We start from the raw sequence: 20,975 nt of genomic DNA, 5'->3' as shown, positions 1-20,975 counted from the left end.
TGAAGAAGCTGACAAAGAGGTGTAGCAACCTCACTGAAATTGGGAATGAATTTGCCTTGGTAAATTGTCATGCAGAGGAAATGCTGCAGGGAAAGCTTATTCTCTGGTGTGGGCATTTTGCTGATGGCTGTGAGTTTCATGTTCCTTGTCTGTGAAAACATCCATCCATCCATCCTCCAACCCGCTGAATCCGAACACAGGGTCACGGGGGTCTGCCGGAGCCAATCCCAGCCAACACAGGGCACAAGGCAGGAACCAATCCCGGGCAGGGTGCCAACCCACCACAGGACACACCCACACACCAAGCACACACTAGGGCCAATTTAGAATCACCAATCCACCTAACCTGCATGTCTTTGGACTGTGGGAGGAAACCGGAGCGCCCGGAGGAAACCCACGCAGACATGGGGAGAACATGCAAACTCCACGCAGGGTGGACCCGGGAAGCGAACCCAGGTCCCCAGGTCTCCCAACTGCGAGGCAGCAGCGCTACCCACTGCGCCACCATGCCGCCCCTGTGAAAACATGACCTATATTATTTACTTCCTTAATCCTAAACTTGCATTTAGATGGAGTTTAAGTTTTACCTGCTTTGCTCTCTTGAACACTTTTCTGAAAATGCCATCAAGTTTTTCCACAGTTTTGCCTCCAAGCAGAATGTCATCCATGGTGATGGTACACAGGTATCCAGCAAAAAGTTGTTCCATAGATCTACAAAAAACTTGAGACAATATAGCATGTGTAATAATTTGAATCTACCCAAGGGTGTGGTAAACTGTTCTGTCAAGTTTAATTTGCCAAAAGGAGCTTTTTGCATCAATCACCGAAAATACAGGGGCACCTGACATTTGTGCTATCTCTTACTGTACTATACACATAGAATGGTGAGGATGCATGAGTGCGTTATTCAGATGTCATGGATCCATGCAGAAACAGACTCCATCTATCTTTTTCTTATGTGTGGCTAACATGTTGGAAGCAGCCATTCTGTCTAATAAAGTCTTCTCCCTGCCTTGCATCACTAGAGGAAGATGTCTTGGTGGACAAAAAACTTTCTGTATTGTAAGGTCAGCTTTCATAGAATAAATAGCAGGCAGATTGCCAATTTCATCAGTAAACAGTTCTGCAAATTCTGAATAAATGGATTTGGAGAAGCTATTTTTCCCTACCAAATAAATGTTGAGTACTTCTTTGCTAAATGTGACCATCTTCATTTTTAAACTGCCACTGAGTCCTAAAATTGACCGAACAGGTTTGTTTACGACCAGGAATTTCATTGAGCGTGACTGCTTCTCACTCTGGCAGATAAGTGTTACACTTCCAATTGGGACAGTTTCTTCACTCCAAAAAGCAACAAGTCTGAATCTCTTTTGCAGTATCCTGAGCTGATCGTCTTAAGACTTTACGTCTGTCAAGAGCAATGACACTGCAGCAAGTTCCAGTGTCAGTTTTTAGCTTTAGGTTTCTTTAATTCATTTAGATCACAACTTTTCTGTGTTTTATTAATATGGGCTAGGGGTATCATCTTCAAGCACATTCAGGCCATTAATATTGTTCCTTCAATGTCACTGCCAGTGTCTGATCCACCAATTACTGTTTTAACTTTCTTCTGTGAACATCTGTACTTTAAAGATTTACAATTCTTTAAAATGCTTTAATTTTTTGCAATCATGGTATTGTACAAAACTAGGCACTGTTCATATTTAGCTTGGTGGCTGTCTCCACAATATCTGTAATTCACCATGGACTTTAATGAATTAGTATGTTGCTTCATGTCCTGTTTCACATAATGTTTAGTTGCACTGCGGCATATCTGTGAATGGAGAATACTTTGCTATGTTGCTCAGTGATCTAGCAGATTCTGAATGCCCTGGATAGCGTAAGGTCCATTTTTCTTAATAGGATGTGTCTGACATTGTAACTTGAAATACTATTTGCACTAATTCAGGGAAATCCAAATGGACAGAAAAGGGTAAAAAGTTCAAGCTCCATGTGAGCTGCCTCAGCTAATGTTCATCTGCCACCAATAGTCCCTCGTACTATATTCAAAGATACAATAAATATTCTAAAGTTAGCAATGTTTCTGCAATTTAGCTTAACCTTAAACATTTTCACATCAATTCACATATTTAGGAGTTAAAGACAATTGTATTCAGCATTGCTAATCTGATCAAATGTGCTAAACAAGCTCTCTCTAGTTGGTGATATCTTCGTATAATAGCAACAATGAAATCAATTATTATTAAAATTAATATTCTAAATAAAGCTGTACTTGATCCAGTGCATTCTAATTTTTAATAAATAACCCTTCTTTTAAATTTTGGATACAAGTATAACATCCTGTATTTGATATGCAATGAAATCACAAAAACTTGTTAGAGACATTGTATTGATCTTTAATATATGCATTGTAAAAATATTTAAAGCAACTAAATAAAGGGGAAAAGAGATGTGACTTCCAAAACGTATCATGAATCATAAAGAAGGATGATGCCTTAACTTGCACAATGGCACTGTTGGAAATTCACCTGTAAGGAATTTTGTTAGCTTTTCAGAAGGCGTGGAAGACAGCTTCAAATCTTGATGAAAACAGGCTATGTTGAAGTGTTTTGTCAGAACTGTGAGTGCTCATGAAATTAGATTTGTAAGCATAGCTAATGATTGTAAGCATAGTTAATGATTAACATCTCTCAGGCCAAAGGTTCTTTGTTAGCATTGTGGCTGCAAAATATTGCTAAGTCTAATTTGCAAAGAGTCTTGTAAAGTAGAAATCGTGAAATACTTATATAAGTGTAAACCTTTATATAGGTATCCCCAAGACAAAAATACATTGAAGGCAGAAGAGCAGCTTCAGGTGGGTCTAAACAAACTGCTGCCTTTACTGGTTAAACTTTATATTTTGTGTCAAAGCAAGAGCTACTGTACTTAGCTGTCTGTCTGTTAATGATTTTTAATTAGGTTTATTGTTTGTTAATTTTCTTCACTTGCATTGTGGACCACTATTATGTGTGTTCTACTCTTTTGGTAACTTAAGTTTTTAATTTGAAAGGTTTAGCTTATGATATATTTAATGTATCTTTGGTGACTTTGTTAAGAGTACTCAATCTAAATACTTTTTAAGATGGTTCCCACCTTTTTGTGGTTGCAGGTAATGAGCTCTGCAGAAGAACAGATCAATCTTTGTGAATTATACATTATACTGTACATGTCAGCATTTAAGTTCAATGATTTGCTTCACCACAACGAACTATTCATCAAACATCGACGCACACAGATTGATCCTGTTGGAGCTGCCAGCCGGCTGTCACATGTTGAGAGTAAACAACGATGCTGACGTCATGTACCAAAACTTGCATACACACGACACCCATATTTTTGCTGGTACTGCAACTTGTGCACGCATCGCTTTAGGGCCCGTTTATACTTCACTCTCAGAGCGCATACACGTATGCATCATGCCTGCCACACATTCCCAGTGTTCCTTTGATGCATCCTCTCAGCACGTCCTCAGAAAATAACTCCCTTTGTCTGACTCTAATCAATGTGTTTTATAAAATAATCAACCCTGTTTGTTGACATCTGATGTATTTTTTCAGGTGCAGATAGATGCCAAAAGGGTATTCTGCTTTTCACAATGTTTACATTAAGACATTTTTTCAAAATGCTTTCCATGGATAGAGCTTTGTCCCCTAATTGAAGTATACTGGGGCCACACTATCAGTCACTATTACCATTTTTGTTAATAGATCGCTCTCAGTGATGAAGGAATTCAACACTCTTGCTGCTGACATCTGTGTTTCACTTTTCATTATCCTTCTAGGTCTGAAAGCTGTGCCTTGGTAAACATCAATGACTGAAATGCACAAAACCAGAAGAGTGGGGATTGTTGGATATGGCCATCTTGGTAAATATACTATGCATATATGCGCCACAGTGTTTGTATTGCTTGTACTGTAGGTACGTGTTTTGTCTGCCTTGGTGATACTGTGTTGTTGTGTTGAGGACACAATGTTGTAGACTATAGCATTCCGTTAATATACTGTACAGTAACATCTTATTTTTTTTACATTTATGTCTACAGCTTTAACTGTAGGGTTCAAAACTTTAATGTCTTGTTGTATACTTTAGTTATCTGTAGTGTGGCTTCTGAGTAAAAGATGTATTTTGTTGTTGTTAGTCATCTGCCAGAGCATAGGATTTCTATTTATAGTGGTACTAACTTCTTGTTACGAATCATCTCTTCAATCTAGTGATCAATAGATTACAGCATCAGAATCATTGCCATTCATTTAACAAATATTATTTTGATATCAATGCTTTATTAAAATATTTTTTAAACAAGGCTTAATTAGAAATTAATTTGATTTTAAATTAGAAATTTATGTTGAAAAGGACCTGATACAGAAAAGTAAATGCCTGCCTTAAGCTTTGTTTTGGTTGAAGGGCCTACATTTACTGTATATTCTGTACAAGTGGAACATAGTAAGTTTATAGAGGGCTGCCTGAATGGCAAAGTATTACCTGGGAGGCCTGTGTCTGTCTGGAGAATAAAAGGAAGCGACAAATAAGGCATTTTTAATATTGGTGCTGACATCAGGGTCTGTTTTAAGTCACCAAATGCAGCCTCTGTTATATCAGTCCATACCACAATGTTAGGGGCCCTCTCTGAAAACCAAGGTACAATCTGGCGGTAATACCCAGTTAAACCGAGAAATGCTTGGACTTGCCGACAGAGCACTTTATCCACCAGACGCTGGAAACTTGCAGGTGCCCCATGTAACCCGAATGGAAGGACACGATATTGCCAGTCTCCACTAGGGGTGCTAAACACGGTCTTGGCCTTCGTGGAGTCTGTTAAAGGAACTTGCCAGCACCCCCTCATCATGTCAAGTGTGGTCAAATAATTTGCCTGTCCAAGCCTCTCAAGGAGGTCATCCACTCGAGGCATTGGATAAGCATCAAATTGGGAGACCTGATTAAGTCGACGGAAGTCATTGCAAAATCTTTAACTTTCATCCGGCTTACTAACCAAGACTACTGGACTGGATCAGGGACTGTAACTCTTCTCTATAACTCCTAAGTCCAGCATGCGCTTGATTTCAAGCTCCACTTCTGCATTTTTTGCCTCGGGAAGACGATAGGGTCATTCTTGGACTATATCCCCGGTTTCTGTCACAATGTCATGGGCGATCAGAGAGGTCCTTCTGGTTTTTTTGTCTACCACCTCTGGGAAGGACAAGATAACTGCTTCGAGCTCCCGTCTCCGTCTAGGGTCTAATTCAGTACCAAAGTTAAGTACAGTGGAACCTCGGTTCACGAACGTCTCGGTACACGTACAAATCGGTTCACAACCAAAAAGTTTGCCAAACTTTTGCCTCGGTTCACGACCACACACTCGGTATACGAACAAGCCAGTTTCCCTTTTGGTTTGTACATGTTCAGTCTCTCCCTGTGCATTTTCTGTGCAGCGAGCAAGAGAGAGAGAGCGAGAGAGCGCGACACACACACACAGGCAACGTGAGAGAGAGACAGACGCACACACACACAGGCAGCGCGAGAGAGAGAGAGATGCGCACACACACACATGCAGCACGAGAGAGAGACAGACGCACACACACAGGCAGCGCGAGAGAGAGGGGGCTGGACGCATAAGGTAGAAAGGTAGTTAAAGAATGCTCATGGCTTGATTTTGTTTTCACTTCTATTTACAGCGATTGGTTTGTAGCGTGCATTGTTGCAATGTTACTTTTCTTGGTGGTAATTATTATTTTTTCCCTGTGCTTAAAACTCATTAAAAAAAGTGTTTTTAGCCAGCGGTTGGTAGCGCTATAGTGCGAACTATTGCAGTGTTAGTTTTCTCTGTTGTTCAAGGTTTTCTCAGTGTTATTCAATGTTTTTACATTTAGTTTACTATTACACTGTGCATTCTATGGTTTAATTAACTATATTTGTGCTTAAAAACTTTAAAAAATATATATTTACATACAGTTCGTATGGTCTGGAACGGATTAATTGTATTTACATACAATCCTATGGGGGAAATTGCTTCGGTTCACGACTAAATCGGTTTACGACTAGAGTTTTGGAATGAATTATGGTCGTGAACCGAGGTTCCACTGTATATTAGTCTGAGCAAAGAATGAGTGGGGCTGATCGGAGTAGGGATCAGGATCCCTTTCCTTCCACGGTTTCAGCAAGTCCACATGATGTATCTGCTCACTTGGTCGACGATTAGGTTGTTTCACCAAATAATCGACACGCCCTTTCCTCTTCTTAATTTCGTAAGGGCCTAGCCAAAAGGCTAGCAATTTGGATTGGGAGGTGCGAACCAACACCATGACACAATCCCCCAGATGGAACTCTCTGAGTGTCATGCCATGGTCATAATAGTGGGCCTGTGCTGCTTGTGCCTCCTCCATGTGACTCTTTAGTATAGGTCGGATTTTCCCAAATCTATCGCGTAACTGCGCAATATACAGTAATCCCTCACTACTTCGCGGTTCACTTTTCGCGGATTCACGACTTCACGGGTTTTTAAATACAAGTGATTGCCCGCCTATCGCGGAAGTTATGTTCCAGACCCATCAGCAACAGGAGAAAATCCGCGATATAGAAAGACCATATAAATAAACATTTTTATAGTTTAAGCCTTAAAATTCCCATCCCACATGCTTTAAACACATGTAAACTTATAAAACACACTTTGTTAACACATATGATATGTGGATGTCGGGCTAAGGATATGAGTAACATCTCACTATTATAAAACATTTTAACTTCACGCAAGACAAGACAGTGAGACAGGAAAATACAAGGCTTTAAAATTATTGACAGGCAGAGCGACAAGCAGCACAAAGCCAGCACAAAGTCCACTTCTCCTTAGCGTTCATTCAGCTCCCCACCCCCTTGACAATGCGAACTGGCAGGAGCCTACTGCGCCTCCGGGGAGGGGGGGTTTGAGCAAACGTGCGTTCAGCCCTCACACACCTCCACTCCACCCCCTCCTTCTGAACGCGCAGAGCGACAAGCAGGCATTTTGGCAGAAGCAGCACAAAGTCCATTTCTGCTCAGCATGAGTTCAGCTGCCCCCCTTCACAAAGCGAGTGCAGACACATCGACGTCTGATCGCTGCGTGCAGTGTTGGTCTGCAGTGTTTAAGAATGCAGAAAGTGTTTAAGAGCATAGGAAGTGTTTATAAGAGTGTGGGAAGGGTTTATAAAGCCTTAAAATATGTATAAATAATAAAATAAATATAGGTCGCTACTTCGCGGATTTTCACCTATCGCGGGTGGCTCTGGAACGTAAGGGTGAGGGATTACTGTATTCCAATATATTTGTAGTGGGAAGAGCCTCTCCTTCCCATCCTTCTTTTAAAATATCCAATATACCCCGGGTTCTCGTCCATATAATAATTCAAAAGGTGAGAACCCTCTAGAAGCTTAAGGGACTTCCCGATAGGCAAAGAGAACGAGGGAGAGGAGTTGATCCCAGTTGATCCCAGTTGCTCCCGTCCCCACTAACTACCTTGCGAAGCATCTGTTTGAGATTCTGATTGAACCTCTCGATGAGATCGTTGGTTTGAGGATGATACACCACGGTCTTTAAGTGCTTTATTTTAAGTAACTTGGCCGTCTCCTTAAATATCTGTGAGGTAAACAGTGTCCCTTGATCCGTAAGCACTTCCTTAGGGATCCCGACTTACGCAAAGACCCCTAATAGTTCCCGTGCAATAGCCTTAGACATAACTGAGCGCAAAGGAACAGCGACTTGGGAATCGGGTTGCATAACCCAGAAGAACTAATATATATTTATGTCCTCGGGCTGAGGGCTCTAGGGGCCCTACTATATTGACCCAAATTCTTTCAAATTGGACATCAGTCAAGGGATGGGGAACAAGAGGAGCATGGTCCCTCCTAGGAATTTGCCGTAGTTGACACTCTGGGTAAGAGATACAAAAAAGGTGAACCTCCTCATTAATTCCTGGCCAATAGAATCGGAGCTTGATACACTCTAATGTCTTTTCAGTGCCCAAATGGCCTCTTAGGAGGTGGGTGTGTGCTAATTCACAGTCCTGCCGCTGGTAGGTACGTGGGATTAACAACAACTTCCATACCTCCCCGTCATGCTCTGTGACCCGATATAATCGATCATTTTCTATTGCAAAGTGAGGACCCCATGGCATGGGCGGATGTGTGCGTTGGCCATTGATGAGTACGACAGCATTCTCAGCAAATTTCAGGGAATCGTCATTCCATTGCTCCTTCTTAAATGAAGCCGGTGTCTCTCTAAATTGGAATTGTATTTCAGAAAGAGGGTCCAGTTTGACCTCAAGGGGTGGGGAGCCATCCCGATTCTTTGAGGCACAGATTGATGACGTAATGGCCTTCAACAGTCCTGGAACCTCCCCATCCGCCTGTTGGTTTCCCATATCTCTCTGTGCCGGCTGAGTACACAGCATGAAGACATCTTGAGATGGGTCATTCCCATCTATTAATAGGCCTAAATTAGGTTGGGAAGTATTTAGTACTACACTGCATTTATTATTAGAGCAGTCCCGCCCCAGAATCACAGCAAAAGGTGGATTCGGGAGGACCTCTACGGGCAATTTTTTAAGTGATCCTCCATAACTGATGAAACATAGGCAAGTTGTATAGTGTCAGATTTCTCAATGAATACAAGTTATACTGGTCTTTATTTTTATCCATTGTCGCGGGAGTACATACCGGCAATCAACAATGGAAATGTTGATGCCGGAATCAAAGAGGGCTTCCACTTTAAACCCGTTGAGGATTATTACTCCCATATGGAATACCGGCAGGGGGTTTGAAAGTGCACACAACCCTCCTCTCTCTCCACTTACATCCCACCTTATCCCTGGGTGACTTGCATGCCCGCAGATCCAGGGACTTGGGTACAGGATCCAGTTCATATAGAGGAGGCACATTATGTGGGACATAGTCCCCATAGTGTCTGTTAAAGGACTGTTCTGCTCTCCCAGATTGAGAAGCTGTCTTTGATGACTCAACGAGATTGAATAACTCATTCATATGTTGGAAATCTCCCCAGACCAGCTGGGTGAAATGGTCGGGAAGATTCGCTACTAGTAACAAACAGGCTACTTTTTAGACTATTTTAAAGGTGGTACAATCAAATGGCCTTAGCCATGAAGCCACCATTTCTCAGAGAGCAAAGGCTTGCCCCTGGGTCGGCCATTCTGGGTCGAATTTCCAAGCCTTTAACGTTTTCACCTGCTGGTCTGTGGATGCCCCACATTTATCTGGGACCTTGGCCCCAGTGGGGAGGACAGCTCTTTCCTCCAAGAGAGCATAATAAGTCCCTGACGCTTCCCCCATAGAAACCAGCCCACTTCTGTGTGTCTCCTCCCCTCTCTAACTTAGTAATTTTACTGACCCAGATAAATATATAGGGAGCAGAGCCTGCACCGGGTCTCTCTGAACCACAGGGCGAACCTCCCACTTGGAAACTCGGCCCGGTACTCTCCCACCTGGTTATGATTCAGGTCCGGTTCCACTTACTTCTGGGCTTTCTCCGTCCTGTCGGCTATGCCACTGTCACAAATATCACACAAAGACATCAAGAAGGTTTGGGGCAGCCACCCGTATATTATGTCCTGGCTGTAAAAGATCGAAAATAAATCACAGATCTTTATAGATCGGAGTCCACAACTGAACTGATGATGTGGAGGTAAGATGGCGACTTTAAAGAACAGTGGAGGAAGTGACGTCATCAAGGCTAGAACTGGAAGTGACATCATCAGAGGCCGTGGAACCAGAAGTAGCATCATCAATAGTGGCGGAGCCGGAAGTGACATCATCAGAGGCACCAGAAAACAGGCTGAATTTTCCGAGAATGGTCAGCAAATGATTGAGAGAGACAGTTAGTGCACCTCACTGCCCCCTGGTCTGACATGGAATTACTGTTATTCAGGCCCTTTAGCTATCTCCTGTGTGACAGTGGTTAAATCTGGTCAAACACATTTTTCTCTCTCATTCTGTCTTTGAAATTATGCTAAATGATATAAGGTTTAAAGCATCAGCTGAAAGCAGTTATTTATTTATTAATTTTTGTAATTTTATGCGTAGTTCAATTTATTACATAACTAAGAAGTCTTTATCACACTTATTAATCTTGATTGATACTTAAGTGGAAGTAAATTCTTTTACACATAAGTATTCATTTTAACAAATATCATAACCTATGTTAATATCTTAATCCATTTCTGTATGTACAAAAAGATATTCTTTTGGGACATAAGTAAGGTGATGGGTGACCATGCTGCTTCTTTGCTCTGGTGCTTCCAATACTACTCCATTTGAGCCTGCAACTTTACTTGTCTTCATCCTTTTCCTCAATTGAAAACTTGCAATCTAGTCCCGTTTTCTCACAAAGAATATAATTTCACAAGTAGTTGTTCTCATTCAGCTAATCCTTAATCTTATTACTATTAATCACAGCTTTTCAAGTGATTTACACATGTTCTGTTTTCCTCTTGTTTTTTTTTCTTTTCTTATTTACTTCATGATTTTGAACATGTTCTTTTCTTCTTCATTCTTCATCTCAATTGCTAACTCCTGTCTCTTAGCTTCTTGTGCTCTCCCAACTACTTTTCCAGCATTTTGGTTGGCTTACACATTGAGCTTCTTCTTCTTCTTCTTCTTTCGGCTGCTCCCGTTAGGGGTTGCCACAGCAGATCATCTTCTTCCATACTGTTCTGTCCTCTGCATCTTGTTCTGTTACACCCATCACCTGCATGTCCTCTCTCACTACATCCATAAACCTTCGCTTAGGCCTTCCTCTTTTCCTCTTCCCTGGCAGCTCTATCCTTAGCATCCTTCTCCCAATATACCCAGCATCTCTCCTCTGCACATGTCCAAACCAACGCAATCTGGCCTCTCTGACTTTGTCTCCCAACTGTCCAACTTCAGCTGACCCTCTAATGTACTCATTTCTAATCCTATCCATCCTCGTCACACCCAGTGCAAATCTTAGCATCTTTAACTCTGCTACCTCCAGCTCTGTCTTCTGCTTTCTGGTCGGTGCCACCATCTCCAACCCATATAACATAGCTGGTCTCACTACCGTCCTGTAGACCTCCCCTTTCACTCTTGCTGATAACCGTCTGTCACAAATTACTCCTGACACTCTTCTCCACCCATTCCACCCTGCCTGCACTCTCTTTTTCACCTCTATTCCACAATCCCCATTACTCTGTACTGTTGATCCCAAGTATTTAAACTCATCCACCTTCGCCAACTCTACTCCCTGCATCCTCACCATTCCACTGACCTCCCTCTCATTTACACACATGTATTCTGTCTTGTTCCTACTGACCTTCATTCCTCTCCTCTCTAGAGCATATCTCCACCTCTCCAAGGTCTCCTCAACCTGCTCCCTACTATCGCTTCTTCTTCTTTTGGCTGCTCCCGTTAGGGGTTGCCACAGCGGATCATCTTCTTCCATATGTTTCTGTCCTCTGCATCTTGTTCTGTTACACCCATCACCTGCATGTCCTCTCTTACCACATCCATAAACCTTCTCTTAGGCCTTCCTCTTTTCCTTTTCCCTGGCAGCTCTAACCTTAGCATCCATCTCCCAATATATTCAGCATCTCTCCTCTGCACATGTCCAAACCAACGCAACCTCGCCTCTCTGACTTTGTCTCCCAACCGTCCAACTTGAACTGACCCTCTAATGTACTCATTTCTAATCCTCCTCAACCTGCTCCCTACTATCACTGCAGATCACAATGTCATCAGCAAACATCATAGTCCATGGGGACTCCTGTCTAATCTCGTCTGTCAACCTGTCCATTTCCATTGCAAATAAGAAACGGCACAGAGCCGATCCCAGATGTAATCCCACCTCCACCTTGAATGCATCCGTCACTCCTACTGCAGACCACTTCCCTCATACATATCCTGTACAACTTTTAATAATAATAATAATAATAATAATAATAATTCATTACATTTATATAGCGCTTTTCTCAGTACTCAAAGCGCTATCCACACAGGGAGGATACATACTTCTCTGCCACTCCCGACTTCCTCATACAATACCACAACTCCTCTCAAGGCACCCTGTCAAATGCTTTTTCCAGGTCCAAAAAGATGCAATGCAACTCCTTCTGGCCTTCTCTATATTTCTCCATCAACACCCTCAGAGCAAACATTGCATCTGTGGTGCTCTTTCTTGGCATGAAACCATACTGCTGCTCACTAATCATCACCTCACTTCTTAACCTAGCTTCCACTACTCTTTCCCATAACTTCATGCTGTGGCTCATCAATTTAATCCCCCTGTAGTTACTACAGTCCTGCACATCCCCCTTATTCTTAAATATCGGCAGCAGTACACTTCTTCTCCACTCCTCAGGCATCCTCTCACTTTCCAAGATTCCATTAAACAATCTGGTTAAAAACTCCACTACCATCTCTCCTAAACACCTCCATGCTTCCACAGGTATGTCATCTGGACCAACAGCTTTTCCATTCTTCATCCTTTTCATAGCTATCCTTACTTCCTCCATGCTAATCTGTTGCACTTCCTGATTCACTATCTCCACATCATCCAACCTCTTCTCTCTCTCATTCTCTTCATTCATCAGCCACTCAAAGTACTCTTTCCATGTTCTCAACACACTCTGCTCACTTGTGAGTACGTTTCCATCTTTATCCTTTATTACCCTAACCTGCTGCACATCTTTCCCAGCTCAGTCCATCTGTCTTTACCATCCTCTTCCCCTGTATACTCTCCTGTACTTCCCCATTCTATCACCAGGTTTGTTTTTCCTCCTTCCTCTGTCCAGATGTCACACCAAGCCCCCTTCTTGCTGTCACTCTTACTACATCTGCTGTAGTTTCCCAACTGTCTGGTAATTCTTCACTACCACCCAGTTCCTGTCTCACCTTTTCCCTAAACTTAACCTTGCAGTCTTCCTTTTTCGACTTCCATTATTTGATCCTTGGCTCTGCCCTCACTCTCTTCCTCTTCTTGATCTCCAACGTCATCCTACAGACCACTGTCCTATGCTGCTTAACTACACTTTCCCCTGCCACCACTTTGCAGTCTTCAATCTCCTTCAGATTGACTCTTCTGCGTAGCTAGGGTTTTCAACGCCCGGGGACAACTGAAGATTTCACGCCCCCTCCTGTTTGTCAAAATGCAATGAGGAAGGGAAAGAAACATCAATTTGGCGCCCCCTGGATGCTTCGCCTGGGGACAGATGTCCCCACTTGCACCCCCCTAGCTACGCCACTGTTCTGCATAGGATGTAATCTACCTGTGTGCATCTTCCTCCACTCTTGTACGTCACCCTATGTTCCTCCCTCTTCTTAAAATATATATTCACCACAGCCATGTCCATCCTTTTGGCAAAATCCACTATCCTCTGACCTTCTTCATTCCTCTCCTTGACACCATACCTACCCATCACCTCCTCATCTCCTCTGTTCCCTTCACCAACATGTCCATTGAAATCCGCTCCAATCACCACTTTCTGTCCCCTGGGTACACTGTTCATCATCCAACTCACTCCAAAAATCTTCTTTCTCATCCATTGCACACCCAATTTGCGGGGCATATGCACTAACAACATTCATTATCACACCTCCAATTTCCAGCTTCAAAATCATTACTCTGACACTCTTTTCACCTCCAGAACACTCTTGACACGCTGTTCCTTCAGAATAACCCCTACTCCATTTCTCCTCCTATCCACACCATGATCTAACAATTTGAATCCACCTCTGATCCACCTGACCTTACTCCCCTTCCATTTAGTCTCTTGCATGCACAATATTTAAACCTTCCTTCTCTCCATCATATCAGCTAACTCTCTCCCCTTACCAGTCATACTGCCAACATGCAAAGTTCCTACCCTCAGTTCCACTCTCTTTACCTACCTCCTCTCCTCCTGCCTCCGGACACATCTCCCCCCTCTTCTTCTCCTTCTTCTTCTTTGGCCAACAGTAGCCCAATTTCCACCAGCACCCTGTTGACTAACAGTACTGGAGGCGGTCGTTGTTAACCCAGGACTCGACCGATCTAGTATGGAAATTTGTATTGTTGTCCGCATATTGATTTGGCAAAATTTTACACTGGATGCCATTCCTGACGTAACCCTCCCCATTTATCCGGGCTTGGGACCGGCACGAAGAAGCACACTGGTTTGTGCATTCCCTGAGGCTTACATATTAAGCTTAATTGAAATAAATCCTGAAAGTCTTTGTAGATGTTACAGATAGTATAGTTATGCAATAAATAACCGGAGATACATTTTCCATGTACATTTAAAACCAAATCTCTGTTCACTGTCCATAATGAAAATGAATCTCTATTTGTTTATTTAGGTCAGTATCTTGTTGAGAAAATAAAGCAAGATGGTGATTCATTAGGCCTGGAAATTGCTTTTGTATGGAATCGAAGTGTACAGAAACTTGATGGAAAGATTCCAGACTCACTACAGCTGAAAAACCTGGAAGACTTCGAAGGCAGGTATTATGTTTGAGCATCACATTCCCTTTCAGTTAGTGCATTTTTCATTTGTTATTTCTGTACTTATTTAGTGCCACTCCAGTTACTTTTTAATCCTTAATGGCTCCTCCCAAATGTTATTCTGTTTTGTGCTTTATCGTTTGTTGTCTCATATTGCAATTTGTTAATTTGTGATTTTGTGTTCTTTGTAGAGGGTCTTGTGACTGTCACACCAATATTATACTTCTCAGTGCTATTTTATGTTTGTAAAATATTTTATTGTCTTTTAATTTATTTTTCACATACTCCACCAATGTATGCTGTTTTACAAAGACATGCACATGTCATTTACAATTGATGACAAAATATGATTAACATTATTAAGTAAAGTCACTAGTGCAGTAGTTATTTATAGTGGTGACATGCAGTTCACATTATCCTAGCTTTGGGATTACAAAAATGACAACAGAGTTTACCAGACAGTTCTTTTTGAGGCTTGGAACAAGTTACTTCTCGATTGGTTTAGGACTTCAGGCAGTTTTTTATTACATTGTTTTGAATTCCCAGTAAAGCATTTTTGCTAATTTTCCTGACTTTTATTTTGAAACATCCCTTTGGCCTCTCCTTTTCTAATTCTAAATGACAGCCAATTTTCATCATGGCTCTGATTGTGGTATTGTGGTCTGTGAAAGGTGGTAGTTAAATTATTTTTTTAATCTAATTTTGTCTAATATGGAAATCACTTGTACTTCCATTTACATCTATTCATTTAGCAGACACTTTAATCTAAAGTGACTTACAAATGAGATTAACATAATTGAGTCAATATCAGTTAGGGGTTTGTTTTGAAATGTGTTACAAAACTAAGTTACAAAAATTAACCAAAACAAGTTAAACATGTTCTAGATTTTATAAGTAAACAACCATTCTTCTTCTTCTTTCAGCTGCTCCTGTTTGGAGTTGCCACAGCAGATCATTCAAAATTGTTGTCCGCATATTGATTTGGCAACCAGTTTAACCTTAACTACAAAAAGAACTAAATATCAAGCTCACTCATTAGCATGTACTAAGGTTTTCAGGAAACTAGTTACTCTACTGTGGGAGTCAGGTGTTAAGATGTTTGTGGGCAATTCCACCAATGAGAGGCTACTTTTAAGTGTATGCCGTGCAACAAGTGACACCTCAGCACCACACTGGAACAGTGGTGGAGTGCCAGTCCTATGCCTGTGTTTTCCCTGAAAGTTGGAGTGTTTGGACTAAAATTTAATACCATGTGTAGGTGATATCATCAGACATTGCTTATTAGCAGACCTGAGTGGGTGGGAAAGAGCATAGGACCAAATACTCCAAATACAGGTACTGAACCAGTGACTTCCCTGTAGGCAAGTATTACTGAACTGAACTTGATGCATGCTACAAAAGAGAGCCAGATGAGTGACCTGAGAAGTGTTGTGACAGGCAACCATTTTGGCTGGCTGAAAATGAGACAAGCAACTGTATTTTGAAGCATCTGCAATGGATTGACAGTATAAGGCAGTACCCCTTCCATTTAGGAGTTATACTAGTCAAGGCATGTTATGAACAGTGCCTGCACAACAAGTTTAGTTGAATACCCCATCACGCCTCACAGGTAGTGTAATGGTAGTGCTTCTGCTTTGCAGTAAGGAGACTATGGAAGATTGTGGGTTCTCTTCCCGGTTCCTCCCTGTGTGGATAGCGCTTTGAGTACTGAAAAAAGCGCTATATAAATGTAATGAATTATTATTATTACATATAGTTTAATGTTATACAGTATGAATCTGGATAAATTGTAGACTGCCTCAATGTGATCAACGAAAGTTTGCTGGTCATCATTCATCATCCCAATGTTACGTGCGGCCTTTGTAGTTACTAATGATAAAGATGTTATGTAATGATAGAGATCTTATGTTCAATGAAAGGAATAGCTGGAATGAAAAGGAGCTCAGTCCTTCACAGATTGAGTTGGAGATGGTGTTTCTTCACCCAGGCTGGGATGTCACTGAGATAATATTGTAGCTGAGTCCGCATCTTTAAATGGGAATGACAATTACAGCAGAGTATCATTGTCATTGCAGTGATAAAAGAAGCCATGGGAGGTTTACATGGGGAAGTGGGGAGGTCTCAGCACAAACCCTTTGAGGCAACACCGTGCTTATCCGATGGGTTCTACCCGAGAAGTATCACTCAGACCATATGAGAGAAATCCCAGTGATGCCTATGGTGAAGAATGTCACTGAGAGGATATAATGGTTTATTGTATCAAAAGGCATAAAATAAGTCAAAAGGGTGCTCTATGCAGCTGCAGTGTGTCCTCTTTTTCCTTTGTCAAGTGGCCTTATTATTTATCAGGTGGATCCTCTCTTAGCAAATTGAATAATGAATTGAATTGAATGCATTTAATATGGAATATTGAATTTGTTTAGATCTGTTTGTGAATTCTAGAATTCTATAGGGAATGAGTTAAAGAGATAGAAATTGTACCACATTTTTAATGTGCCTTAAATTTGTTTAGTGTGCAAAATAATTAAAACATATATTCTTCACCTTTGAAAATTATTTCAGCCAAAATTAAACCAATGGAATTAAAAAAAAATTAATCAATTGAAATACTTTGATTAACAATCCAATGTTATTTGTGCAAGCCCTACCCAATATAAATCTGACTTACCAGTCTGTCAATATTTAGATTCTAGAACAGGGATGGCCAAAGTTTGTGGACTAGTGGGCCACAATTAAATTTGCAAAAACAGCTGTAAGACAGTAAATTGACAAAGACCATATGTGTCTGTAGTACATTGATTTTAATCAGTAAAATACACAAGCAAACTGAATAATTAACCACCAGAAAAGCACACAGGGTCTCTCTTTCAGTCTCTATTCAGTTTTAAAAGTGTTCTACTTTGGCAGCTGTACAATGTCTTGTGACATATTTTCCATGCGTTACATGTTATCTTTATCAGGGAATACAGTATATAGTAGCAATTGAAAGATATTTTTAAACAAATTTTATCATGAAACAAATTCCATCAGTACTGCAGTCTGCTGCATTGTACTAAGCTCTGGTATTGCTATCCTGTACAGGAGAATGTTACTACCCTGTATAACTGGCTTTGTTGTAGAAATCTGCTTTACCACAGTACTTGTTCAGGATCTAACTTGATTCCTTCCAGTGCATTATGTAGTTTGAGTGCTGAGGGTGTAGGATGATGGTTGAATAATGAAATCCTAAAACAATTTTAGCTGTAAAAAGCTTTTTAAGATTTTTCAAACTATGCTTTACTGCTTTAGGCATGCAGGCAGCCAAACAGACATTTGTCCAAAATTAGCGTGCTATATAAATAAAATGTATTATTATTATTACACTGCACAACAATTTTTTTGAAAAGTCTTGCTTCCTGAAAAGTTTTTCGCTACTAGGTATGCACAAATATAGTTTTGGTGTTACTGCATCACATAGGAACTCTGAGAAATAGACATTTATATGTTTACTGACAATAACGTATTTAGTCATGTTTATGTTTCGCAAAAGCTATTAAATTCAACAGAATTAAGTGTTTTGCTCCTGATTTTCTTTTGTATTCAATGTGTGGTGCATCACGTTGCAGTGTCCAACAGTTGTCAGCAAGCACTGACAGATTCCAGTCGTAGCAATGTCCTGGTGAAACCTTTCACCGTGTTCGTCACTGTCAGCACCGAGATTTACGGGGAAGAAGTCCATGTGTGAGTGGAGGAAATGAATCTTGAGTGACATGTTGCACTTCATTGTTTTGTATGCTTTGAGAAGTTTGTCTACCAGCTGAATGTAGTTTGGGGCTCTGTAATTGCCCAGAAAATTGTCAACAATGTCTTTGAAGGCTTTCCAGGCAATTTTTTCCGGCCCAACTAACAGATCTTCAAACCGCTTGTCACTCATAACATGTCTGATCTGGGGGCCAACAAAATGCCCTCTTTGATCTTGGCGTTAGTTATCTGTCTTAAATAACAAAAACCTTTGTCTTCCTTGTTCAGTGCTTTCACAAAATTCTTCATGAGTCCCAGTTTTATGTGAAGAGGAGGCAAAAATATCTTTGCCGGGTCGACAAGCGATTCATGTGCCACACTTTGTTGTCCTGGAACTAACTTTTTACGGAGTGGCCCGTTCTGTCCAGAATAGTGCGACTCTTTTGCATGGCTGTCCCATTCACAGATGAAACAACAGTACTTTGTATAGCCGAGTCTGCAGTCCTAGTAACTGAGCAACGATTTTAAGATCTCCGCAGATATTCCAGTTGTACCTGCTATACTGGACGTGCTTCAGCAACAGTTCTATATTCTCATACGTTTCTTTCATGTGTGCTGAATAGCCAACAGGTACTGAAGGATAAACGTTGCCATTGTGTAGCAGAACAGCTTTCAGGCTTAACATTGACAAATCAATGAAGAGACGCCACTCTTCCAAGTGATCACAACCCAAGGCCGAGAACAATCCTTCAATGTCACAAAAGAAACAGAGACTGTCAAAATTTGGTTATATCTTGATGTCGGTCTCAAAACACAGAAATGTTCGTACCTGGTGACAGCAAACACCATTCCTGCAGTCTCAAACCCAGCAGCTCAGCTTTTGCTTTTGACTGTGTTATCAGATGTGGACCGCCTCATGGGCACGGTTCAAAATCCGGGTCAATGTCACTGTCAGTACCCTGCATTGCAGTTTCTTCATCTGGTTTGTCTAAGGTCCATTCCTCTGGTGATTTCAGAATTGGAAGACTGTTGTCATGTGGCACAGGTCTCATTGCTGAAGGCAAATTAGGATATTCAATTGACTTCTTGTTTTTAGCAGAGAAACCAGACACATTAGTCAAACAGAAGTAACAGTCCGTCCCATGGTCTTTCTGTTCTTGCCATATCATCGGAACAGCAAACGGCATCGTCTTTTGAGTGCCTCTGAACCAGGCTCTCAGACTGACGGCACATGTCGCCCAGCAAATGTGAGGTGCCCATTCCTTGTCTTCATCACCAATTTTGCAGCCAAAATACAGATGATAAGCTTTCTTCACAAGAGCACTCATCCAACATCTCTGAGGCACAAGTGTATATTCGCCACAGATATATAGCAGAATGTATCGCGGCTGTTACGACATTGACGAGACATATCACCCGACACCAAAATGTCTATAGCATCAAGCTTACTGTTATATTGCTACAGATACTATATTTTACTATACTGATACTATACATACATACTGACTATCTATATTAATCAAATGAGCAGGATCGGTGTATGCAAGCCACCTTTATAGCATGCTGAGACAGCGTCAAGCTCGTTCAGACCTGCCCAGGATGTCAACTTCCACAGAACAGCTTCCAACCTGGCCTGATTCCATGCCTGGACATGCCCAAGCTGCACAAACCGTTGTTGATAAGTCTCTTTCAGGAGCAAAAATGTTTGGACACAAATATAAGAAAAAATCATGACAAAACTGAAGATTTCTCTGAAACAATACATGATGGGTAAATTTTGATGTGATATTCGTGATCATCACCCAAAAATCTATAAAAAACACCCAACAGTGTTCAAGAAACCAAAACTTTGTTGTGCAATGTTATTAATGTGAAATTAGTATTGGTGGAAGGAACTTAGAAGAGCTTTACTAATGTTAAAAATGTTCTTATAATTATGATATTAAACCAATGAAATGACAAAAGAATTATTTTCAGTTGTCCAGATGAGAAAAGAAAACAGAAATCCATGCAACCAAAAATGTGTGGTTTATCAGGTTATTTGGCCATATGAGACAATTTATAGAAGAGGCTTTTCTGTATTTATATAGCACTTTGAGAAATGTATGCTTCCATGCCTGACACATACTTTGCAGTATGGGTCTGAAGTATGTTCTTTGTGGAAGTAAGATGAAACCTTCTAAAAGTCAGCAGTAGTTTTAAAGGAATCCTTAATAACTCTACATTGTTTCATCTGTTAGCTTTTAGTTATGGTGATGAATTTTTTTCATATTTAATAATGGCCATGGTTTGGGCAAGCCTTTTGTAGATTTAAATTATGACTAGCAAAATACCCGCGCTTCGCAGCGGAGAAGTAGTGTGTTAAAGAGGTTATGTAAACATATATATACATATACATATATACATATATATACATATCTACATATACATATATATACATACATATACACATCCACATATACATATATATATACATATACAAATTTACACATCTACATATATATATACATATGTACATATATATATACATATAAATATATACATATCTACATATATATATATACACACATATATATATATATATATATATATATATATATATATATATATATATATATATATATATATATATATATATGTATATATATATATATATAAATAAATATAGACATACATATATACATACATACATACATTCACATATATATATATATAGCAAAATACCCGACGCTTCGCAG

General features: G+C 40.6%; 1 protein-coding gene across 1 annotated transcript in view; it reads left to right on the top strand.

The window, feature by feature from the left end:
* The first annotated feature begins 2,702 nt into the window (after positions 1–2,702).
* The window catches only part of aspdh (aspartate dehydrogenase domain containing), a 53,112-nt gene continuing 34,839 nt past the window's right edge, over positions 2,703–20,975 (top strand). Inside the window, exons 1-3 of the mRNA XM_028813627.2 lie at positions 2,703–2,854; positions 3,821–3,904; positions 14,373–14,517. Coding sequence (XP_028669460.2) covers positions 3,850–3,904; positions 14,373–14,517 — 200 coding nt within the window. The 5' untranslated portion in view covers positions 2,703–2,854; positions 3,821–3,849. The remainder of the gene's footprint in view (positions 2,855–3,820; positions 3,905–14,372; positions 14,518–20,975) is intronic.

This window comes from Erpetoichthys calabaricus, chromosome 11 (genome assembly GCF_900747795.2).
Source record: "Erpetoichthys calabaricus chromosome 11, fErpCal1.3, whole genome shotgun sequence".
NCBI classification, from domain to species: domain Eukaryota; kingdom Metazoa; phylum Chordata; class Cladistia; order Polypteriformes; family Polypteridae; genus Erpetoichthys; species Erpetoichthys calabaricus.
This window is presented reverse-complemented; position numbering and strand designations above follow the sequence as displayed.